The 17,298-nt window shown below is 41.9% G+C and overlaps 2 protein-coding genes across 3 annotated transcripts in view; one reads left to right on the plus strand and one right to left on the minus strand.

Annotated features, from left to right (window-relative positions):
• The window catches only part of ACP1 (acid phosphatase 1), a 19,912-nt gene extending 18,746 nt beyond the window's left edge, over nucleotides 1-1,166 (plus strand). For both annotated transcript variants that reach the window (XM_005521934.3, XM_014251491.2), the window contains exon 6: nucleotides 39-1,166. In XM_005521934.3, the coding sequence (XP_005521991.1) occupies nucleotides 39-116 (78 nt within the window). In that variant the 3' untranslated portion in view covers nucleotides 117-1,166. The remainder of the gene's footprint in view (nucleotides 1-38) is intronic.
• Nucleotides 173-15,860, minus strand: ALKAL2 (ALK and LTK ligand 2). Its single transcript, XM_005521897.3, has 6 exons — nucleotides 15,822-15,860; nucleotides 14,638-14,969; nucleotides 12,246-12,299; nucleotides 12,058-12,138; nucleotides 9,569-9,635; nucleotides 173-5,403 (listed from the first exon to the last, which is right to left on the minus strand). Exons 2-5 carry the CDS (start codon nucleotides 14,918-14,920, stop codon nucleotides 9,571-9,573), a joined length of 483 nt encoding a protein of 160 aa, XP_005521954.3. The 5' UTR covers nucleotides 14,921-14,969; nucleotides 15,822-15,860; the 3' UTR covers nucleotides 173-5,403; nucleotides 9,569-9,570.
• Between the last annotated feature and the right edge of the window lie 1,438 nt (nucleotides 15,861-17,298).

A 17,298-nucleotide genomic window follows, 5' to 3' on the forward strand; every position in this document is an offset into this window, starting at 1 on the left:
TGTTATTCTTACAGTCTTTTTCCTCTCTTCTTTTCTAGGGGAACGAAAAGGACTTTGAAACTGTTTACGAGCAGTGTCTTAGATGCTGTAAAGCATTTTTGGAGAAGTATCATTAATGCTTCATCGTATAATTTCTAAAAGAAAATAATTAGCTTCTCCTGAAATATGTAAAGTTTACTTGATTGATGTATTTAAATTGTAAAATTATGCCACTACATTCAATACTTAGTTTAATTTTGTATTTTAGTTGTTTGGTTATCTAATGAAAAAATATAGAACAGTTTTAATTGGATTCTATGATCAACCATTTTGTCACACATCAATGTAGTTATAAAGTATATAATTCAGGATAAATTTATCTGTAAACTCTTCCAGTGCTTTCTCACAGGCACTGCAAAAGTAACACCTTGCTTCTTTATATGTAGTGCTAACTGAACTGAGGTCTTGTCATTCCATCCTCAGTGAGTTGATTTCAGTCAACTTTAAATAGTAGTCTGTGAGATAATAATTGATGTGTAACTTAGATGTGTCATCCCAGTGTCATTAGGCAGCCTTTGGATGGAAGCTGTTTCATGTGGAGTCTGCTAGACTAAAAGATCTGCTGCTTGATAGAACTGGCTGAGTCTTCCTTTGATCCTCTGGTCAGTTCCTAGGACACTGACACAAGCACATGTAACACAGCATTTATTTTGAGGAGAAAACATGCCATCTTAAAAGCTGAAATGTGAAATCACATTTTGTATCTCACAGTATTAAAATACTGGTCCATACAAACAATGGATGAGAAATTTGCTGTAATTCCAGTTCCTACGTGAGGGTCAGACAGTATTTCTAGATTTACTCAAGAGAATGTACAGCCTGTCAGAAGTGTTCTTTGAGAGCATAGTTAGTGTAAAAGACAGTCTGTCTGTAACACAGTACTAAGTTAGCAGAAGGCCAGTAAGTAGACAGTTTTGCTCTTGGGCAAAATTTGAATGCTTTGTAAGAGTTTATGCCTGCTTTTCTGAACATCACGCTTCCTGTCTGCCTTAGACGTGTAAATGTACTGAGACCAGTAATACAAGCGATGCCATGATGATTTTCCTGTTTTGAATATTCTCAGCATTGGTATGAACTAGCATTACCACATTATCTGTAAAACTGGACCTATAAAATTTGTTTTCTTATTTGGCCTTGCTTTTGTCTCTTGCTGCCATCCAAACTTGTAGTCTCTGTACTTGACACCTGCTCAACCTTCCGGGAGAGATGGATTTCAGCAGAAGATCCTGTTATTCTTGGGGAGGTTGGAATCCTGGTGTTACTCTGTGTGTGTTGCAGACTTCACAGTGGGGATTAAGTTTCTTGAGACTATGGCTGTAGAATAGATGTGTTTGTGTTAATGAGGTTTCTGTTTTGTGCTAAAATTTCAATCAGACATAAAACTTCAGAACCTGCCTAGAAAAGGCAGATGGTAAAAGGAATACTTAAATACAGAAATCAGAATCCTTGTGCATTATTGCATTACCATCAGTTTTGACTTCCAAAAAACAAGCAAGCTAATAGTGGTTTCACTTTTCAGGGACAAACAGCAATACACTAATTCAGATCCAATTAAGTATTGACTCTGGAAAAACTATTTTTTATTTCCTTTATTAGTGTTTCAACAAAGTAAATAGGGGAAAATGATGGGCAGTTAGGGACAAAACATCCTAAATGTGGTTTGATGCACTAACCTCAAAGGTGGAAGTATTTAGGCATAAGCTGATGTTATTCTCTGCCAGAATGACCATTTCAAATATTCCAGTGAAAGTAAAATAACATCTAAATTTGAGAACATGATTGTTTGTGCTTTCCCATTCATGGTTATGTAGGAATTACATATTATACTTTTCTCCATATTAATGCTAAGATTGAAAGGTCTTAAATCTTTGAGCTTCTGGGGTAACAAAGAAATAAGAGAATATCATTGTTTACCTTCACTAGGCTTAGGAATCTTCCTGTAAAGTGATATTAAGTCAAAACTCATGTTAAATTCAGTTCACATTTTAAAAGTTTCAACCTTGAGACAGATCTTCAGCAAGCAATCTAGTGATGTAATAATTCACCACCTCTACTGGGAGGAATAAGCTGGTTTATTTTTATAATTAATAATTACTTTGTGGAAGAGGGGAAGGAGCACTATGGAATTTTATACAAATTTGTAGAAGCCCAGAATATAGAAGAGGGATTGCCTTCGGGAAGGACAGTTGCACAGAACCATTATTTGTGTTCAAAGAGAAACAGTGAGCAGCATTAAGATACAAATCGTGTATCATACAGATGACTAAGCGCTCACACATCCAAAATACCACTCATGAAAAATGTAATTTTTGAATGAAAAAATACAGAACTGACTCCTGTTTCTCCCTCCCCACCCCCACAGCTTGTTATATTTTAAATGGTACAGTTAAGTCTAAGAGAAAAGTCGGCTATAGTATAGGTGTGTTTTCTGTCAGAGCATGCTGATTTCTGCTAAAACTAGAGAAAACTAATAGGGGATTATTTATATTAATTGATTAAAACCTTAAATAAGTTGCTATTTCCCTTTTACAATGAGATTTTCTAGAAGATTACGTTTAGCCAGATTTCAGGTATCCTACTAGAAAAAGAAAGCTTCACAGTATTTTAAACTCCCATGTTAAATATTAGCTTGTGGTCTGGTCAGTGGAACAACAGTGGAGCACAGAGTTCCACCCATGCTTACTGTAGACAAGCAGCTTTAGTGGATCCTGTAGAAGTTGATTCCTTTACAACCAGGTTTTCTTCAGGCATATATTACATCCATTGAGACATGAAACTTAGCATTTAGTTATCACTTAAAGCAAATAAAAACATGTACCTCTCCCATGCTAAATACAGCCATGTTCCAGGATAGGATTTTGTACTTCTGCCGGTTTTTTTCTTCTTAAGAGTTGGATGCTAAAGGCTCTGAAATGTCAGTTTCCAGAATCTCAGCTCCTGTAGTTCTCAGGCTGGGGAACGTTGTGTTTGGTTTTAGTTTTACATTTTGTGGTTCAGACTGAGGATGGAATGGAAACTGCAAATGCCAGTATTAAGATAAAAGTACCTGTGGTTCATTGTAGTAGGTTGGCCCTGGCTGGATGGCAGGCACCCACCAGTCTCTCTTGCTCCCCTATGCAACTGGACAAGGGCGAGGAAAATAAAAGGAGGGGTTCATGGGTTGAGAACTGCGAGAGGTCACTCACCAAATACTGTCATGGGCAAAACAGGCTCAAGCTGGAGATTTTAACTGAAATTATTACTAACAAATTCAGAGCAGGGTAATTAGAAGTAAAATAAGACCTTAAAAACACCTTTCCCCTACCTCTCTTTCCCAGGTTCTTCCTCATCCCCCAGCAGTGCAGGGAGGTGGGAATGGGGATTATGGTCATTTCATCACATGTTCCTTCTGCTGCTGCTCAGGGAGAGGAGTCCTTCTGCTACTCCAGTGTGGTGTCCCTCCCTCTGGAAATAGTTCTCTGTGAACTTCTCCAGCATGAGTCCATCCCACAGGCATCAGTTCTTCCCAGACTGCTGCAGAGTGGGTCACTCTTGCACAGAGTGCAGTCCCTCTGGAACAGGCTGCTCCAACGTGGATTCCCCACAGCTTCTCAGTCCCACCAGCAAACCTGCTCCAGTGTGGGCTCCTCTCTCCACAGGTCTGCAGGTCCCTGACAGGACCCTGCTCCAGCACGGGCCTCCCAGGGGTCACAACCTCTTCTCAGGCATCCACCTGCTGTGGTGTGAGTCCCCTCCATGGGCTGCAGGTGGATCTCTGCATCCCTGTGGTTCTCCATGGGCTGCAGGTGGATCTCTGCATCCCTGTGGTTCTCCATGGGCTGCAGGGGCACAGCTGCCTCACCTGGGCTGCACCACTGCCTGCAGGGGAATCTCAGCTCTGGTGCCTGGAGCATCTCCTGTCCCTCCTTCTGCACCGACCTTGGTGTGTGCAGAGCTGTTCCTCTCGTGTTCTCACCCAGCTCTTCTCTGGCTGCAATTACACCTGTGCAATAACATTTCCCTTCTCAGCTGTGTTATCCCATAGGTGTTACCACCATTTCTGATTGGCCCAGTACATCCATCCTGGAGCTGTCTGGCATTGTCTCTGCTGGACATGGAGGAAGCTTCTGGCAGCTGCTCACAGGAGCCACCCCTGTAGCCTGTCTGCTACCAAAATTTGGCTGCTCAAACCCAGTACATAGATTTATAGATTGCACATATAAATTTTCTTCCTGTTTGAGCAATTTTACTGTAACAACTGGATTTAATACCTGATTTAAAAAAAGGGAAATGTGTGTCAAGATTTTTGGAACAACACTAATTCCTTAAAAATTCTACAATACTAATGATTTACTGCATATTTTCTGATTAGATTGCCTTGCAATCATTATCAGATTGCACATTATTAAAAAACAAACAAAAGGCCCCTCCCAAACCCCAAACAAAAATCTCAGAACATCTGTTAGTCTCAAAAAATATTCCATTTTATAATGCCATAGAGAATTTGAGCAGCCTTGTAGTCTGGGCATTCTGTGGGTTTGAAACAGAGATCTGTGCATCCTCAAAAATCCAGGGTGTCCAGGTTACTGCACCGTTCCTTCTTACACTAGTGAACTCTTGTGTAAAGAAGCTTTAAGTGTGGATAAATGATAGTAGCTACCAGAATGTAGTTTGTATACCTGGATTCAGTGAACAGAAAGCAAACTGAGAACAACTTAATACCAAACACTTTATTACTTATGCTTGTTATTTACATTATTTACATATTGCACGTTCGCTGGAATGTTTTATACATTTATTATATAAAGTAAATTAATGGCAGCTTGTGTTTGTGTACAAAATCCATGCTCCACTGTCCCAAAAAGTATGTCTACTTGGAATTACGTTCCTATTTGTCATGCAATTTGTACTCCAGGGTACAATGTGACCCCAATGCAAGTCTGTTTTAACCAAACTTTTAAAAAAATTGTATAAGCATGAAGGATATCAAGTGACCACAACTACTGTGGAGCAGATCTTTAGTAGTTCTAGATATACAAACAAACATTCCTTAAAACTGTAGAATTAAGCAACAGAACATTAATTTTCTTGGTGAAGTATTTGTGTTTACATAATTTTTGGCAGCATTACACATCAATTGTAGTGTGTTTTTAAGTATGGAGCATTAAGTACTACTGGCAGTTATGCTACTGTAGAGAACGTCAATCTGCAAACTGTTGATGACATACAAAATGTATGTTAAAAGAATTATGGGAAGTAGTCAATCTGCAAAAATAAATCTCTTGTTCACAATGGAATTCGCTAAAAGGTAGTAAGTTCTATTTCCCTGTTGGTTTCCAAGGCACTTCTCTTGGTTCTTGGTGTTTCTTGTCATGGTAATAACATCTGGTGGATTAAAAGAAAGAAGAAAATAGCCTTTCATCATTTTTATACTCACATACATGTATTTCAGAATGTGAAAATATTCAGTAGTAATGTTGGAAGTATCAGTAGTGAATTCCAGATTTAGCTCGGCTCATATCAGCCTGACTCTTATATTAATTCTTTCTTTATTAATCAAGGCTAAAATTCTGGAAAGCATCACTTTTTCTGATGGTTCATTTTTGGTGGATACATTAGGGAAATCCAGTTCTACATATCAAAAATGTGGTCATAGTTAATCTGTTCCAATGACTGCATCTGTGAAGTCAAAAAGTGAATAAAACTCAGGAATAGCATTAACAGATTGCAAAATGCTGTCTAGTCGCCTTGGTGTCAGGAGCAGTTGATGGCATGTCCAATTTGAAGGATCTAGGAAGGATCTGATGTTTCATTGGGCCCATTTGTGAAGAAACTTGGAGACAAATAAACAAGAAACAAATAGAAGTACCTTTTTTAGAGTTGGTTGTATAACTATAGACCCTGGACCATGCCAACACTGAGCCACCACAAAACTAAGGAGCTGCAGTGGTTTAATTTGCTGCCTGTTCTATTAAGTCTTCCAGAAGAGATTATTGGAATGAAATCACAACCATGCCTATGACATTGATATCAAAATCACCAATACAAAATTACAGTTTTCCAGACTGCTTATGTATGTAATGCATATGAAATGTTGATTCAAAGGTGAGCAGTGAAGGTTTTCATAACCCTACTCCCCCACACTTCTAAAGCTTTTAAGAAAATATTGTGTAACTGCATATACACATATCTAGAAGTCTATCCCTCTCCTAGACAGGTGAGCACTAAATGCTACAAGTCTGTCCACCCAGTTTCATGTGTTTCTATGCCTGTTCTTATTTAGAAGTAAAAAAGTGTACGTCTTTTCAGTCAGCAGGAACTACACAGCTGAAAGACTCTTACATGCAAACAGACCCAGATGAAGCTTTGGTGTCTTACAGCCATCAAAAATTCATGGGGAAGATTAAAAAACAGTGGTAATGTGATACTAGAATTCCGCTGATTATATTTTTCACAGTTAAAACTTTCATATTGTCTGTCTGAACATAGGTAACTGTCTTCCCCATAATCAGTGTGAATTCTCTGATACTCTTGAGCTTCTCTACATTTTCTACTGTTTAAGCATAATTTGTAATGGAATCATTTGTATGCAAAGTCAGTTGGACTTGACATAAACCATTGAAAATCAAGCTATTGGTGCATACAGAAATACTTGTTAGTAGTATTTAAATGTTTAGTTTCACAATTTTTGAAAGCTATTAGGATATGTAATAATGTTACAGAAAATCTTAATGTAATCTAGGGTTTTTTCTGGCTTTGCAGATGAGACAATTACTTTTATTTTTTTTTAATATCCTTCCTTAGAGGGGGAAACTGATGTAAATTTTCTTTGTCTTGCATTTTCATCTAGCTTATTTTCTGTAAGTATGCTCCTACTGTACCCTATTTAAGCTATGATGTTAAAAAGTGATGTTTAGGAGAAATTAACATGCTTTTGGTTTGATCAGTGTGTGGTACAATCTACAAGTTAAACACTGAAAATTCAATAAAAACTTTTTTTATTTCTAATGCGAATATGCAGCTCACTGGGGGTGAAAAAACAGTGGTTAGGATACTCATTTGTCATCTCACCTACACTTGCTTTTGTATGGGTAACTTAACAGTTTTGTATCAGGTAACTCAGTTTTCTAAACCCCTGGAGTTTTCAGAAACCCTTGAGTAGACCCCAGATTTTTAGCATTCATAAATCTACTTTTTATTATTATTTATTTAATATAGTTTGTTATATGCATCAGTCTAGGAATATTAGGCTGGAACTTAGCTGAAGGATGATGGATAATCTTAGTGGAGATCCTGAATACAATTTGACTACACCCTCTGTTGAGAACACAGGTAACTATACAACTCCCCAGCCAATTGTGCTTACTTTTAAAAGCACAAATAAAAGCTATTGTAAAGGCATATTACAGCTTTCCAAATTTGATTCTGGTTATTACCTGTGCATGATGATAAACTCTGTAAGAAAAAGCTAATCTATATGGGAAGAATGTAGTGGTTTAAATACCAATATAAACTAAAATAGTGTCAGTATGATTTTGTAGCAGAACCTCCCCATGCTTACATAAAAAAAAATTTTCCCAAGTGTGCACACCCAGGTGGAATTCTGCTGTAATGTGATCACAGAGATCCATGCATTGAAGATTATGAAGCTTTTACTGTTCCATTTGGTGCTAGCCCCAGACACCTCGTACCATAAACACACATGCCCACACAGGTATGTGTTGTGACAGTATGTCTTAACTCCTGTTTTCACATATTATTTTCTTGTTTGATCTTAGCTCTGAGTTTCAATGTCTTATGTGCTTTAAAGCTGTGCTAGTCCAAAATTCACTTTAAGTATAAATAAATATATATGGTTTATTGTCTCCAAATTGATCTCTAAACATGGATAGATGTCCACGGACCTGAAAAATCAAAAAAACTACCAGCCTGCCAAATTAATACTCCATCTATAGCTCAGCCCACTTACAAACCTGCAATGAAACATAAATCAGATACTGAACAAAACAGGAAACCAAATTTGTTTCACACAAATTGAACTGATGCAGTAGAAAAGCCTTGAGGAGAAAAGAGGCTTAATCTTGCAGAGACACCTGTGCATCTCCAGATGTAAGTGGTAGAGGATAGTGTTCCTTTCTGCTAATTGAGGCTGCTTAAGGAGTCTACCACTACTGATTTGTGTCTGTGTGAATAGAAGTGGACAGTTGTTGATGACATTGAAACAGAAAGCTTTTTTTACTGGACTTCATACTTCTGCTTTTTTTCTGTTATCACGGTTTTAGACTATTTGGCTTATTTTCCAAGATTACTTTTAATTTCAAGGTTGTACTGTATCATGGTTGCTTGTCCTGTAATACTGAAATACATAAATACAGTGTTGTATCACCCAAGTTATTAATGAAAATACTGAACAATATCAAACCTATAATGAAGCTGTGTGACACTGATCAGTACATTTTTCCAGTTTTGACATTGAAGCACTAACAACTTACTTATGTAATGACTTTTTCCAGTCATTTTTAAATTTATCTTGACCCTATTTCCCCAGCTTGCTTGTGAGAGTGATGTGCAAAAGTGTCAATGCTTAAAATAAAATAAAATAAAATAAAATAAAATAAAATAAAATAAAATAGTTAATATTCATTATTTTTATATTTATTATTTTTCTCACTGATTCCTTCCACAAGATGTTTATTTTTTCAGAGTTAAAGCATCTTGTCTTGACAGCATTTGTTACTGACAAATCTACATGGTTATTAATTATCCCTTTGTCCAAGATGACATTTTGCCTCAGGTAAAAAGTTGAGGACAGAATGTAAATTATTCTTTCTGTATTATTTTACAGTTCTCTAAAATACAGATAATTTAGGAGTACTTTTTGGTTTGGTTGATTAGCTTTTGTTTTTATTTTGGTGCATGATGAAATCTCCCAAGTAGTTGTGGGAAATAGAGGCTCATCTAGGCAAAGAAGGAGGGAATTAACCTCTAGACATGAGAGGTGTACACAAGGATATCACAAAAAATCCAAATAGCTGGAAGTTACTTTATCAATGCTTCTATCAATACATTTTAACTGAATTACTGTAAAAGCACCTGCGACCTATCTTCATTTATAAAGCTTTGATGTGTATAGCTATGTATGTATTAACTCGTACTACTGAGTACAGTGCGGATCTACAGCTGCACACATAAAAGGGCGGCTGCTGCTGCCAATACAGGCAATTGTGTACTGAGTAAACTCTTGAAAAATAAGCCACAGCTGTTGTGTTTTGTTCTGTAACAACAAATTCACTATCTGCTAACTGTATGCTGCTATAAATAATTCACAGATGATGCATACAGGCGTTTATGTAATGACTTCCAGTAGGGGGTACCCTTTCCTTAATGCCAAAATTTGCCAGATTAAGCCAGTTACTTGAAGTCCTCTGGGAGGGGAATACCTTATCTAAAGGACAGTTGTGATTATACTCCATGAATTTTCATGTATGAAACACAACATCTACTGCTTTGCTATGCAGTGGAATGTCATTTCTTCTAAGAAAAAGCTTACCTTTATCCTTCCATGCACATAGGGCTTACTGCCAATCGAGTAAGAAGCCTGGCACATCTTTTATAGTCTGTATAAAAAAAAAAAAGAAAAGCAAAAAGCATGACCAGATGACCAAAGTAATCAAATTTGCCTTTAAAAATCAAAATAGTTTTCAGTGTGCAAATTAGTGTCATAGCATACTTCAGTGAATGCCTTAGTTTGCAACAGAATAAAAATCAACTCATTTGACTTAAAAGAGGAATGTGTAAGGATTGGGTAAAAACTAAAAGCCATGTCTAATAGCACGTGTAACTGTGCAACTGACTTCTGCACATGTTCTATCTGTAAACAAACAGCATGAATGTGCTTGGAGGCTCTCCATGTGTATGTAGGTATGTATAAAAATTTATACATCTGTGCCTGTGCTTCTGTGTGGGATCTAAACATGTGACTGTAGTATTTCCATATTAGAGAAAGAATAAGTAGTGCTCATCCACCTTTGAAATACAGCCTTCAATGAGCAAGTCTGTCAACTAAATATTAACTAATGCTACTCTCCAATAGATTTTCTTCCTGGGAAAGCTGTTAAATTAGACAAAGAACATCTTGCAGTCATACAAATCTTAAGTCCAGCCCAAGTAGATGACCACATCATAAACATCTATAAGAGCATGAAGTTTCATCTTAAAACTAGTAAAATTGTTTTTTTCCTCTGTAGTCCTTTTGTTCATTGTTCTTATTTTAGGTACTTTCAAGATTTTGATGCATTCATAGTAAGACACTGAACCAATGCAAAACTAAAGAAATTATTCAAAAGGGTTTTTTTTTCCATTTACATGAAAAACTGAGAGCAAATATTGTGAAAGTTGGTTATGGACAGACAGAAAAGTAAATTATTTTTTACATACCAATGCTACTACGCTGTACAAAGTACTAGAAAGTATGCCAACACAAAGCTTTTGTACTTGCTACAGCAGTAGCCACCACACTGCAGCATCAGAGACAGTTTCTTTGCTGTTTGACCTTCAGATTTCTACACAGAAGGAACAGTATAATTTGAAGTCAAGGTATTTTTAAAAAGTAACATCATTCTGTGCATGAAGAATTAAAGCAGGCTGTTGGTCTCATTTTTTCTAGAAGAAAGTTACTTTAAAAAGAAGCTAGTCAATCTAGCCCAGTAAGTGATGTTCACTTTTGTTAGGCATTATTTCATTAATGAGTAACTACATTTAATGTTTTCTGGAGATGAAATGTTAACAATCCCCAGCTCACAGCATAGTTATGGTATAATTGCCACTCATACAAATTATCCTCTATTAACCAGACATTATGTTGGTGGATAGGTAACCTGTCAGAAGAAAAAGGCTAATTTAGAGCTTTAAAGGACTAGTTTTTAACTTCACAGCTTGGAGTACTCATTAATGCTGAGCCAAATGACGTTTGTGTTGTGAAGCTTATGAAAAAGGTAGTATGTCCATTGCTTGTTCAGAACAGACAAGTTCCGAACAACTTATATCTCTACCCATGTAAACAGAGTGTGATCTGGCTACTTGTCATCTAGAAATCCTTGTCTTTCCAAGGAATTCCTAATCTGAAGCCTTACAAATAGAGAAAATGTCCACAATTCTTACCAAATATGCCTTTAAAATGCACTGGGCTGAAATATTTATTAATACTTGAAACTTGGAATCTCTAACTCTTGTTTCTATTCCCAGCTCTGCTACTGACCCAACTGGTTGACCTCAGACAAATAAAATAAAGTGTGCTTCCATTCTGAAAAGACTGTACTAAAATAGCATCTGCTTACTCAACAGGTCCACCTCAGTATGAATCTGGAGTCACATCTACTGACTGATAAATGTCAGTGTTTGATTTTTATTTAATTCTCTGTGCTGCCAACAGTGATGAGGTATCATAAGCTGCATTTGCTTAGTTGGGTCTATCAGCACTTTTATTTCTTTTTTCTAAGCTAAGAAGTTGTACTTTAATAATTCACTAAAGACAAGTGTTGCAAAGATTCATTGTCCACATCACTGGTAGATTGGTAGCTGAATAGAAAATAGAAAATATCTATAAAATGAGTCTTACATAAATAAGCAATGAAAAGTAAATAACCCCACCTGGATTTGTGATTGACTTTACGGCACTAGAAATTAAACATGAAATATTTGTGAGAGGAGTCGTGTTCCTATGAAAAGCAAACACTTGGTTTGGAACCCATGAGACAAATACATCAGTACCTAAGGATGCAGTGTTTACTGACATTCTACATAGTGTATTTACAATGAGAAAGTTTTATTTCCATTTTCCTCTCTGTTATGCTGATGCTGTTCTGGCAATTCTAGAGTACATTTTGGTACAACGTACAATGCTTAGCACATTTTTGAGCAGTCCAAGTTTTTCTTTGCAGGGAATGCATTTTGACATTGTATCTCTACTGATACTTGATAGAGCTAATAAATTTTAGAGTTTCCTCTTGTTTTAGGGAAGTGTCTGCTTTTGTTACTTACATGCTGGGATGGTGCAGTCCCTTGTATTGTGATAAAGCCGATGAAAGTGTTTGCTACATTTTGGGCTAAAGTAGAGTGGACCTGAAATATAAAGAAAAAAGTTATGAATCAGCATAGCTCACAGGTAGAGCAGTGTAGCTTATGGTAAGTGTATGAAATATGGATACCAATGCAAAATTCAAACATACCTGTTAAATGCTTCAAGAACTTGTCTTTCATCCTCAGATCTCTGGGAACTATTTCTGTTGGACAGAAAAAAGGATAGTTACTCTGCTGCACTGGACCTATGCTTGCTAAGCATAGCTTGAGGACAGGGAATAATCTGTCCAGCAACATCACCACTATGTCTTGACAGGTGCACAGAGGTCAAAAGTCCTTTGCATACAGTAGGCCAAATTTCAAGCATTCACTTTACATAGGGAGACCTTGTAAAATGCTCTGTGAAACACAGTACTGATAGAATAACGTCTGTTAGGTGAGAAATCATTAATGACCATGTTTATTAACTAAGAGTCAGATCTTAGCTTTCTGTGAAATACATTATCAAGTTTACCTAGATTTAAATTCTTTCATATTACACGAGTGGTAAAGACCCAAAGATATTTTCAAGTCTGGTGTTGTGTCTTTTAATTCTCTTATGCAAATGTAACCACTATTCTGTCCCAGGTATGTCTGTAGAAGCACTGTTCTACTGTAATAATGAAGCTGGATTGATCTACTTACAGGAATCTTCCCTCCCTCCCCACAGCAGTAAATAAAATTCACAGGAAATGATTCCAAGCAAATTGCTCTCTTCTGGCTCCCTATGTTTGTGGTTTACCGCCTTGTGTTTTGTGTTCAGCAGATGGCAAAATGAAACTGGTTTACTGAAATCCATTTTAGCCCTAACCCCTGCTTGTGACTTCCTGATTTACAGCTATCTTTGATTGCTTTCCGTTACAAACTCTATGCTGATAGCTTAGTGCTGATTGTGTATGATACACTATATGGTGCTTTATTTATTTACTTGACCATGAATGCCTGAGCAGTCTTTTTCATTCCCCTGGCACCTCTTATCAGATATAAAGCAGAGAGCATTTCCATCCAGATCCGATTCACTTGTGAATTTAGACACTTCTCGAAAGTCATTCTTCATTTACTTCTAACTTTAGTCAGTGTAAGTAAAATTGACCTTATCCTATTTGACCTAATTATGTCATGAAGAGCATTAAAAACACACATGCTTCACTCAGAAATTTCCCATGAGACAAGCTCACTAGGAAGGTGATGCCAAAACTGAAATAAAAGACTCTAACTAGTAGTTCCTTTTCAGAGTTGCTGGGAAAAACTCCATTATAATAACAGAATGAAAAATCCTGCTTCAGAACCAGTAACAACACTACCAACTAATCTGCTCTGAAGCAGGATTATTGATTTCATAGATTACTGTTCCACACAAGCCAGATATTTCACACCAAGAGGGTGACCAAAAACTATGCCCATGTTCCAAGGTGAGATTTAGAGTTCTGCAGATCACAGTTCCCTGCTTAGTCTGGCCTCTTTGACACTTCAATGTTTGTAAAATAAAATGTTCTTTCCTGTGTTGACCTTAAGTAGAACAAAATTGTCTTCCTCTGTGCATTCATTAATCATTCAGATGGAGAAGCAGCATCTTCATGACAAACACCAATAATTGCAAATTATGAGGATATTTGAGTATGAATGAGAATGACAAAAAGGTACAATGAAGCTTTCCGAGATCAATAAAGACAAAATAAATAGCATACTATCGAAAGCCAGTTTGGGAATAAGTGAGTAGATATTTGCTGGAAAATATTCAGAAAGTCACTTTCAGTTGGAGGGGTCAGATGAGCAGCAGTAACGCTGTGGGAGCTTGGGAGTGACAGGGAACACTAAGTTAGACATAGCAGCAGGAGAAACTAAATCAAGTTTCAACTGTGTGCATGGTAGTTCATCACCTAACTAAGCAGGTTAGAGAAGAGCCAATCAAGCCAACAGAAGGATGACTGCAGGAGTGTCCCAAACTGGTCACAGCCTGTACACTGACAGAAGAGTACTGTCTCAGTTCCCTAGTATTTCAAAGGTGCTACTTCTGGAGTACAAAAGGAATTAACAAGCAGGGAGAACAGTTCAGTGAAGCCAGAGATGCAGGGAAGACTTCTGTACATAAGCTCTTTAAGAAGATACTACAGTCCTGCAGGAGAATTCTTGCTAGGGTCATTTCCAAGAAACACTTAAACCAAGCACATGATAATAAGTGGTAACTTTCCAGGAAAAAGTGTTTTCATTCCTTGTTTCTTTGATCTCAGCCCATTTCAGTCTTTTCCCATATTATTAGGTTTTGTTCAAATCGACAGGAGGTTGGACTTTCAGTTGAATACATTATCCAAAGAGTAAAAGACTCAGAGAGGTGAATGGAGGTTTTCTATTCCAAATTTGCCATCTGTGTCTATTTCTGATACCAAAAGGAATCTGCAGGTATTTTGAGTGGTGAATTCTTAATACAAAATTAGTAACTTGATGCACTATCTCATTCACAGACGTACCCTAGGGAAAAAAAAAAAATGGACTGTGACTTACCAACTCTCTGCTCATCCTGGTATCCTCCGTAGTCAGCCACTTCTCTTCGATCCAAGTTGTAGTCATGCTTGGAGAAGTACTGCATCCCACTGTCCTTCTCCAGGTGGTACCTTTTCAGTTCCTGAATGATCTCCATGATGAGATTTAAGAGACTTTGCTTGTCCTTCAGATCTGTGGAGTCCGTTTTTTCTTTGCAGTATCCTGCTGAGAGCATTAAGAGTACCAGCCCCAGCAGCCCAGAAGACCTGAGTCCACTCATTGCAGTCCGACCTGAAGAGTGCATGAGCGGATGAAGTGGCAGGATCCGCTGCTTTGTGAGGTCTCCTGTTTCACTGGAAGAGAAAATTGGGGGTGGGTCGAAGGTGGGGAGACTCGTGGGGGTGAAATCGGAAACATTACCGGAGGAAAGAGCGGCGACCGCTTGGCAGGTTACACAAGGCGGGGACACAGACCGCTCCGGGTCGCGGAGGCTGGCGGAGTGGGACGGGGCGGGGGATCCGCGGGGTTCCGCCGCTGCCCCCGTGCCCCACAGCACCCGCCCCGCGGGCAGAGCCGCCCCAGCGCCGCGGGCAGCGCCCGCACGGCCTCCCCGCAGCCCGCGCCGGGCCCGCGGGAGGGCGGGGGCGCAGCTCCGGAGCGGGGCCAGGCTGAGGGTGTCCCGGCGGAGCAGATCCCCGGCCGGGACGGGCGTTCCGCCCCGCCTCTCCCCGCCCCGCCGCGGAGCGGAGGAGCACGGGCGAGGGGCGACAACTTTCCCCGAAGTTTCTGTCGGAGAGCCGTGGCTCCTGTCCTCAGCCTCGCTGCGGGGCTTCGCGCCCGGGCTGCGGGCAGAAGCGGCGGGACGGGAGGTGAGCGGCTGGGGGGCAACAGCCGGTGCAGGGGACAGCACCGCCAGTCTCCCCTGTTCCCGCTCCCCTTTCCCGCAGGAGCAGCCCGGAGCGGCGGCCAGCATCATGCCCGGAGCCCCTCGCTTTCGGACGACTGACCGCCCCTCACACACGGCCGCTCCGTGCGGCGGCTCTGCCCTGGCAACTCTGGCGGGGTCCGGCGGCGGCCGCTCCCGCCCGCAGGCTGTCACCGGTCCCGCCGCACGCAGCGCTCCGGCCCGGAGGGGCGGGAGGGATGGAGGCGTGGGGAGGGAGACAGAGGGGAAGGAGGTTGCTGGCGGTCGCCGGCCGCTTTACCTGTGTCTCTGTCCTAGAAGCCGAGGTGTCTTCCCCCGGGAGCCGCTCCCCGGACGGCAGCAGCCTGCGAACGGCAGGGAGTCCGAGTATTCCGCGGCTGGCCCGCCCGCCCCCCTCCCGTCCCTGTGCTCCCGCCGTATCCACAAACTACTCCATCGCCGCCAGCCCCAGTGCAGCCGCTTATATAGGCTATAGGATGGACATGAGACGGCAGATAGTATCGACTTGGAAGTGGGTGGAAAACAATAAAAGTCCACTTGGCAACCTCGGGAGCGTCGCTGCTTGCACAAGCCCCCCCTTCCCGCCCTCTCTCCCCTCCCGCCCCGGTCCCCCCCGTCCCTCCCCCTGCTCGGTTCTCCCGGGCAGGGCTCAGTCACTGTTTCGCTACTCTCCGACGTAAGGAGACGGTCCCAAGTGTGTGTGCTTGGAGTGGGAGGGGGTGGCGGCGGGAAGATGGGGACGGGGGGGGGGCGAGCATCGCCCGAGCCTTTAATTAGAACCGCGCTGAGGAGCTACTGAAATATTGATGTCCCTGGCGCAGCTCTCGTCAGGCGGGTCCCCGGCCCGCGGCCGCAGCCCCGCGGAGGGCGGGTGGGGAAGCCGCCTGTTTACCGGGAACTCCGGGCCCGGCTGCGGCGGGGAAGGGGAGGTGTTGGGGCGGGGGCGAGCTGGCGGGGAAGGGGAAGGCTATTTCTGCTCCCTCCGGCCGGGAAGCCCGTGAAGAAGCGGCTAGAGTGGGTCTGGGTAGAGGGAGGGAGCGGGCGTGCCGCCTCTTTCGCCGATTCTTGGCACGGGCGGTCCCGGGTGGCGAGGCGGCTTCCTGGGTTCCCGGCGCGGCGCCGCCTGGAAGCGCTCCCAGCGGGGCCGGGAGAGGAGGAGGAAGAGGAGGAGGACGACGAAGGCAGTGCCATCGCCGGGAGCGCCCTGTCCGCTCTGGCAGCTGACGGCTCCTCGGCAGAGGTGACAGCCTGAGCGAAGGGCACTGGAAACGCGGGGCAGTCTGCGGAGAGCGCCGAGCCCCCTCCAACGAGAGCCCTTCCCCAAAGCACACCCAGGCTGCCGCTCTCCCCTCGGGGCGCGGCGGTGGGAGGTGAAACCCGATCCGGCGGAGCTGTCGGTGTTCGCTCTCCTGTGTGGCCGCGCTGTCCCTCGGCCGCGCGCAGCTGCCCCGCGTGCCGCCCCGCGCGCCTCCCGACCCCCGCGGTGGCCGCGCGCCGCGGGAACAGCGACCCCCAGCGGCCGGCGCCCCGCGCGCGCCCGGCGCTGCCTCCGCCCGCCGCCAGGCGGCGCTGGGCGCCCCGCGCCCCTCAGCGCTGTGGGCGGGCCGGGCCTGCGGCGCTTGCACGGGCGGGGCGGCCGCACGGACACCTCTGGAGTGCCTGCAGGCGGGCCCCCAGCTACTGAATCATATCAATCGATCTGTCTTCAAAACCAATATGTGGATGGCACATGGCTCTAACTACATAAATATCGGCCT

This window comes from Pseudopodoces humilis, chromosome 3 (genome assembly GCF_049639895.1).
Source record: "Pseudopodoces humilis isolate 2021_Gansu_Grassland_sample_001 chromosome 3, ASM4963989v1, whole genome shotgun sequence".
NCBI lineage: Eukaryota > Metazoa > Chordata > Aves > Passeriformes > Paridae > Pseudopodoces > Pseudopodoces humilis.

Coding starts and splice junctions, on each gene's coding strand:
- ALKAL2 (XM_005521897.3), bottom strand. CDS start 14,920: ATGCACTCTTCAGGTCGGACTGCAATGAGTGGACTCAGGTCTTCTGGG. Junction 12,300..14,637: donor CCAGGATGAGCAGAGAGTTG/GTAAGTCACAGT, acceptor TCTGTCCAACAG/AAATAGTTCCCAGAGATCTG. Junction 9,636..12,057: donor GGACTGCACCATCCCAGCAT/GTAAGTAACAAA, acceptor TTTTTTATACAG/ACTATAAAAGATGTGCCAGG.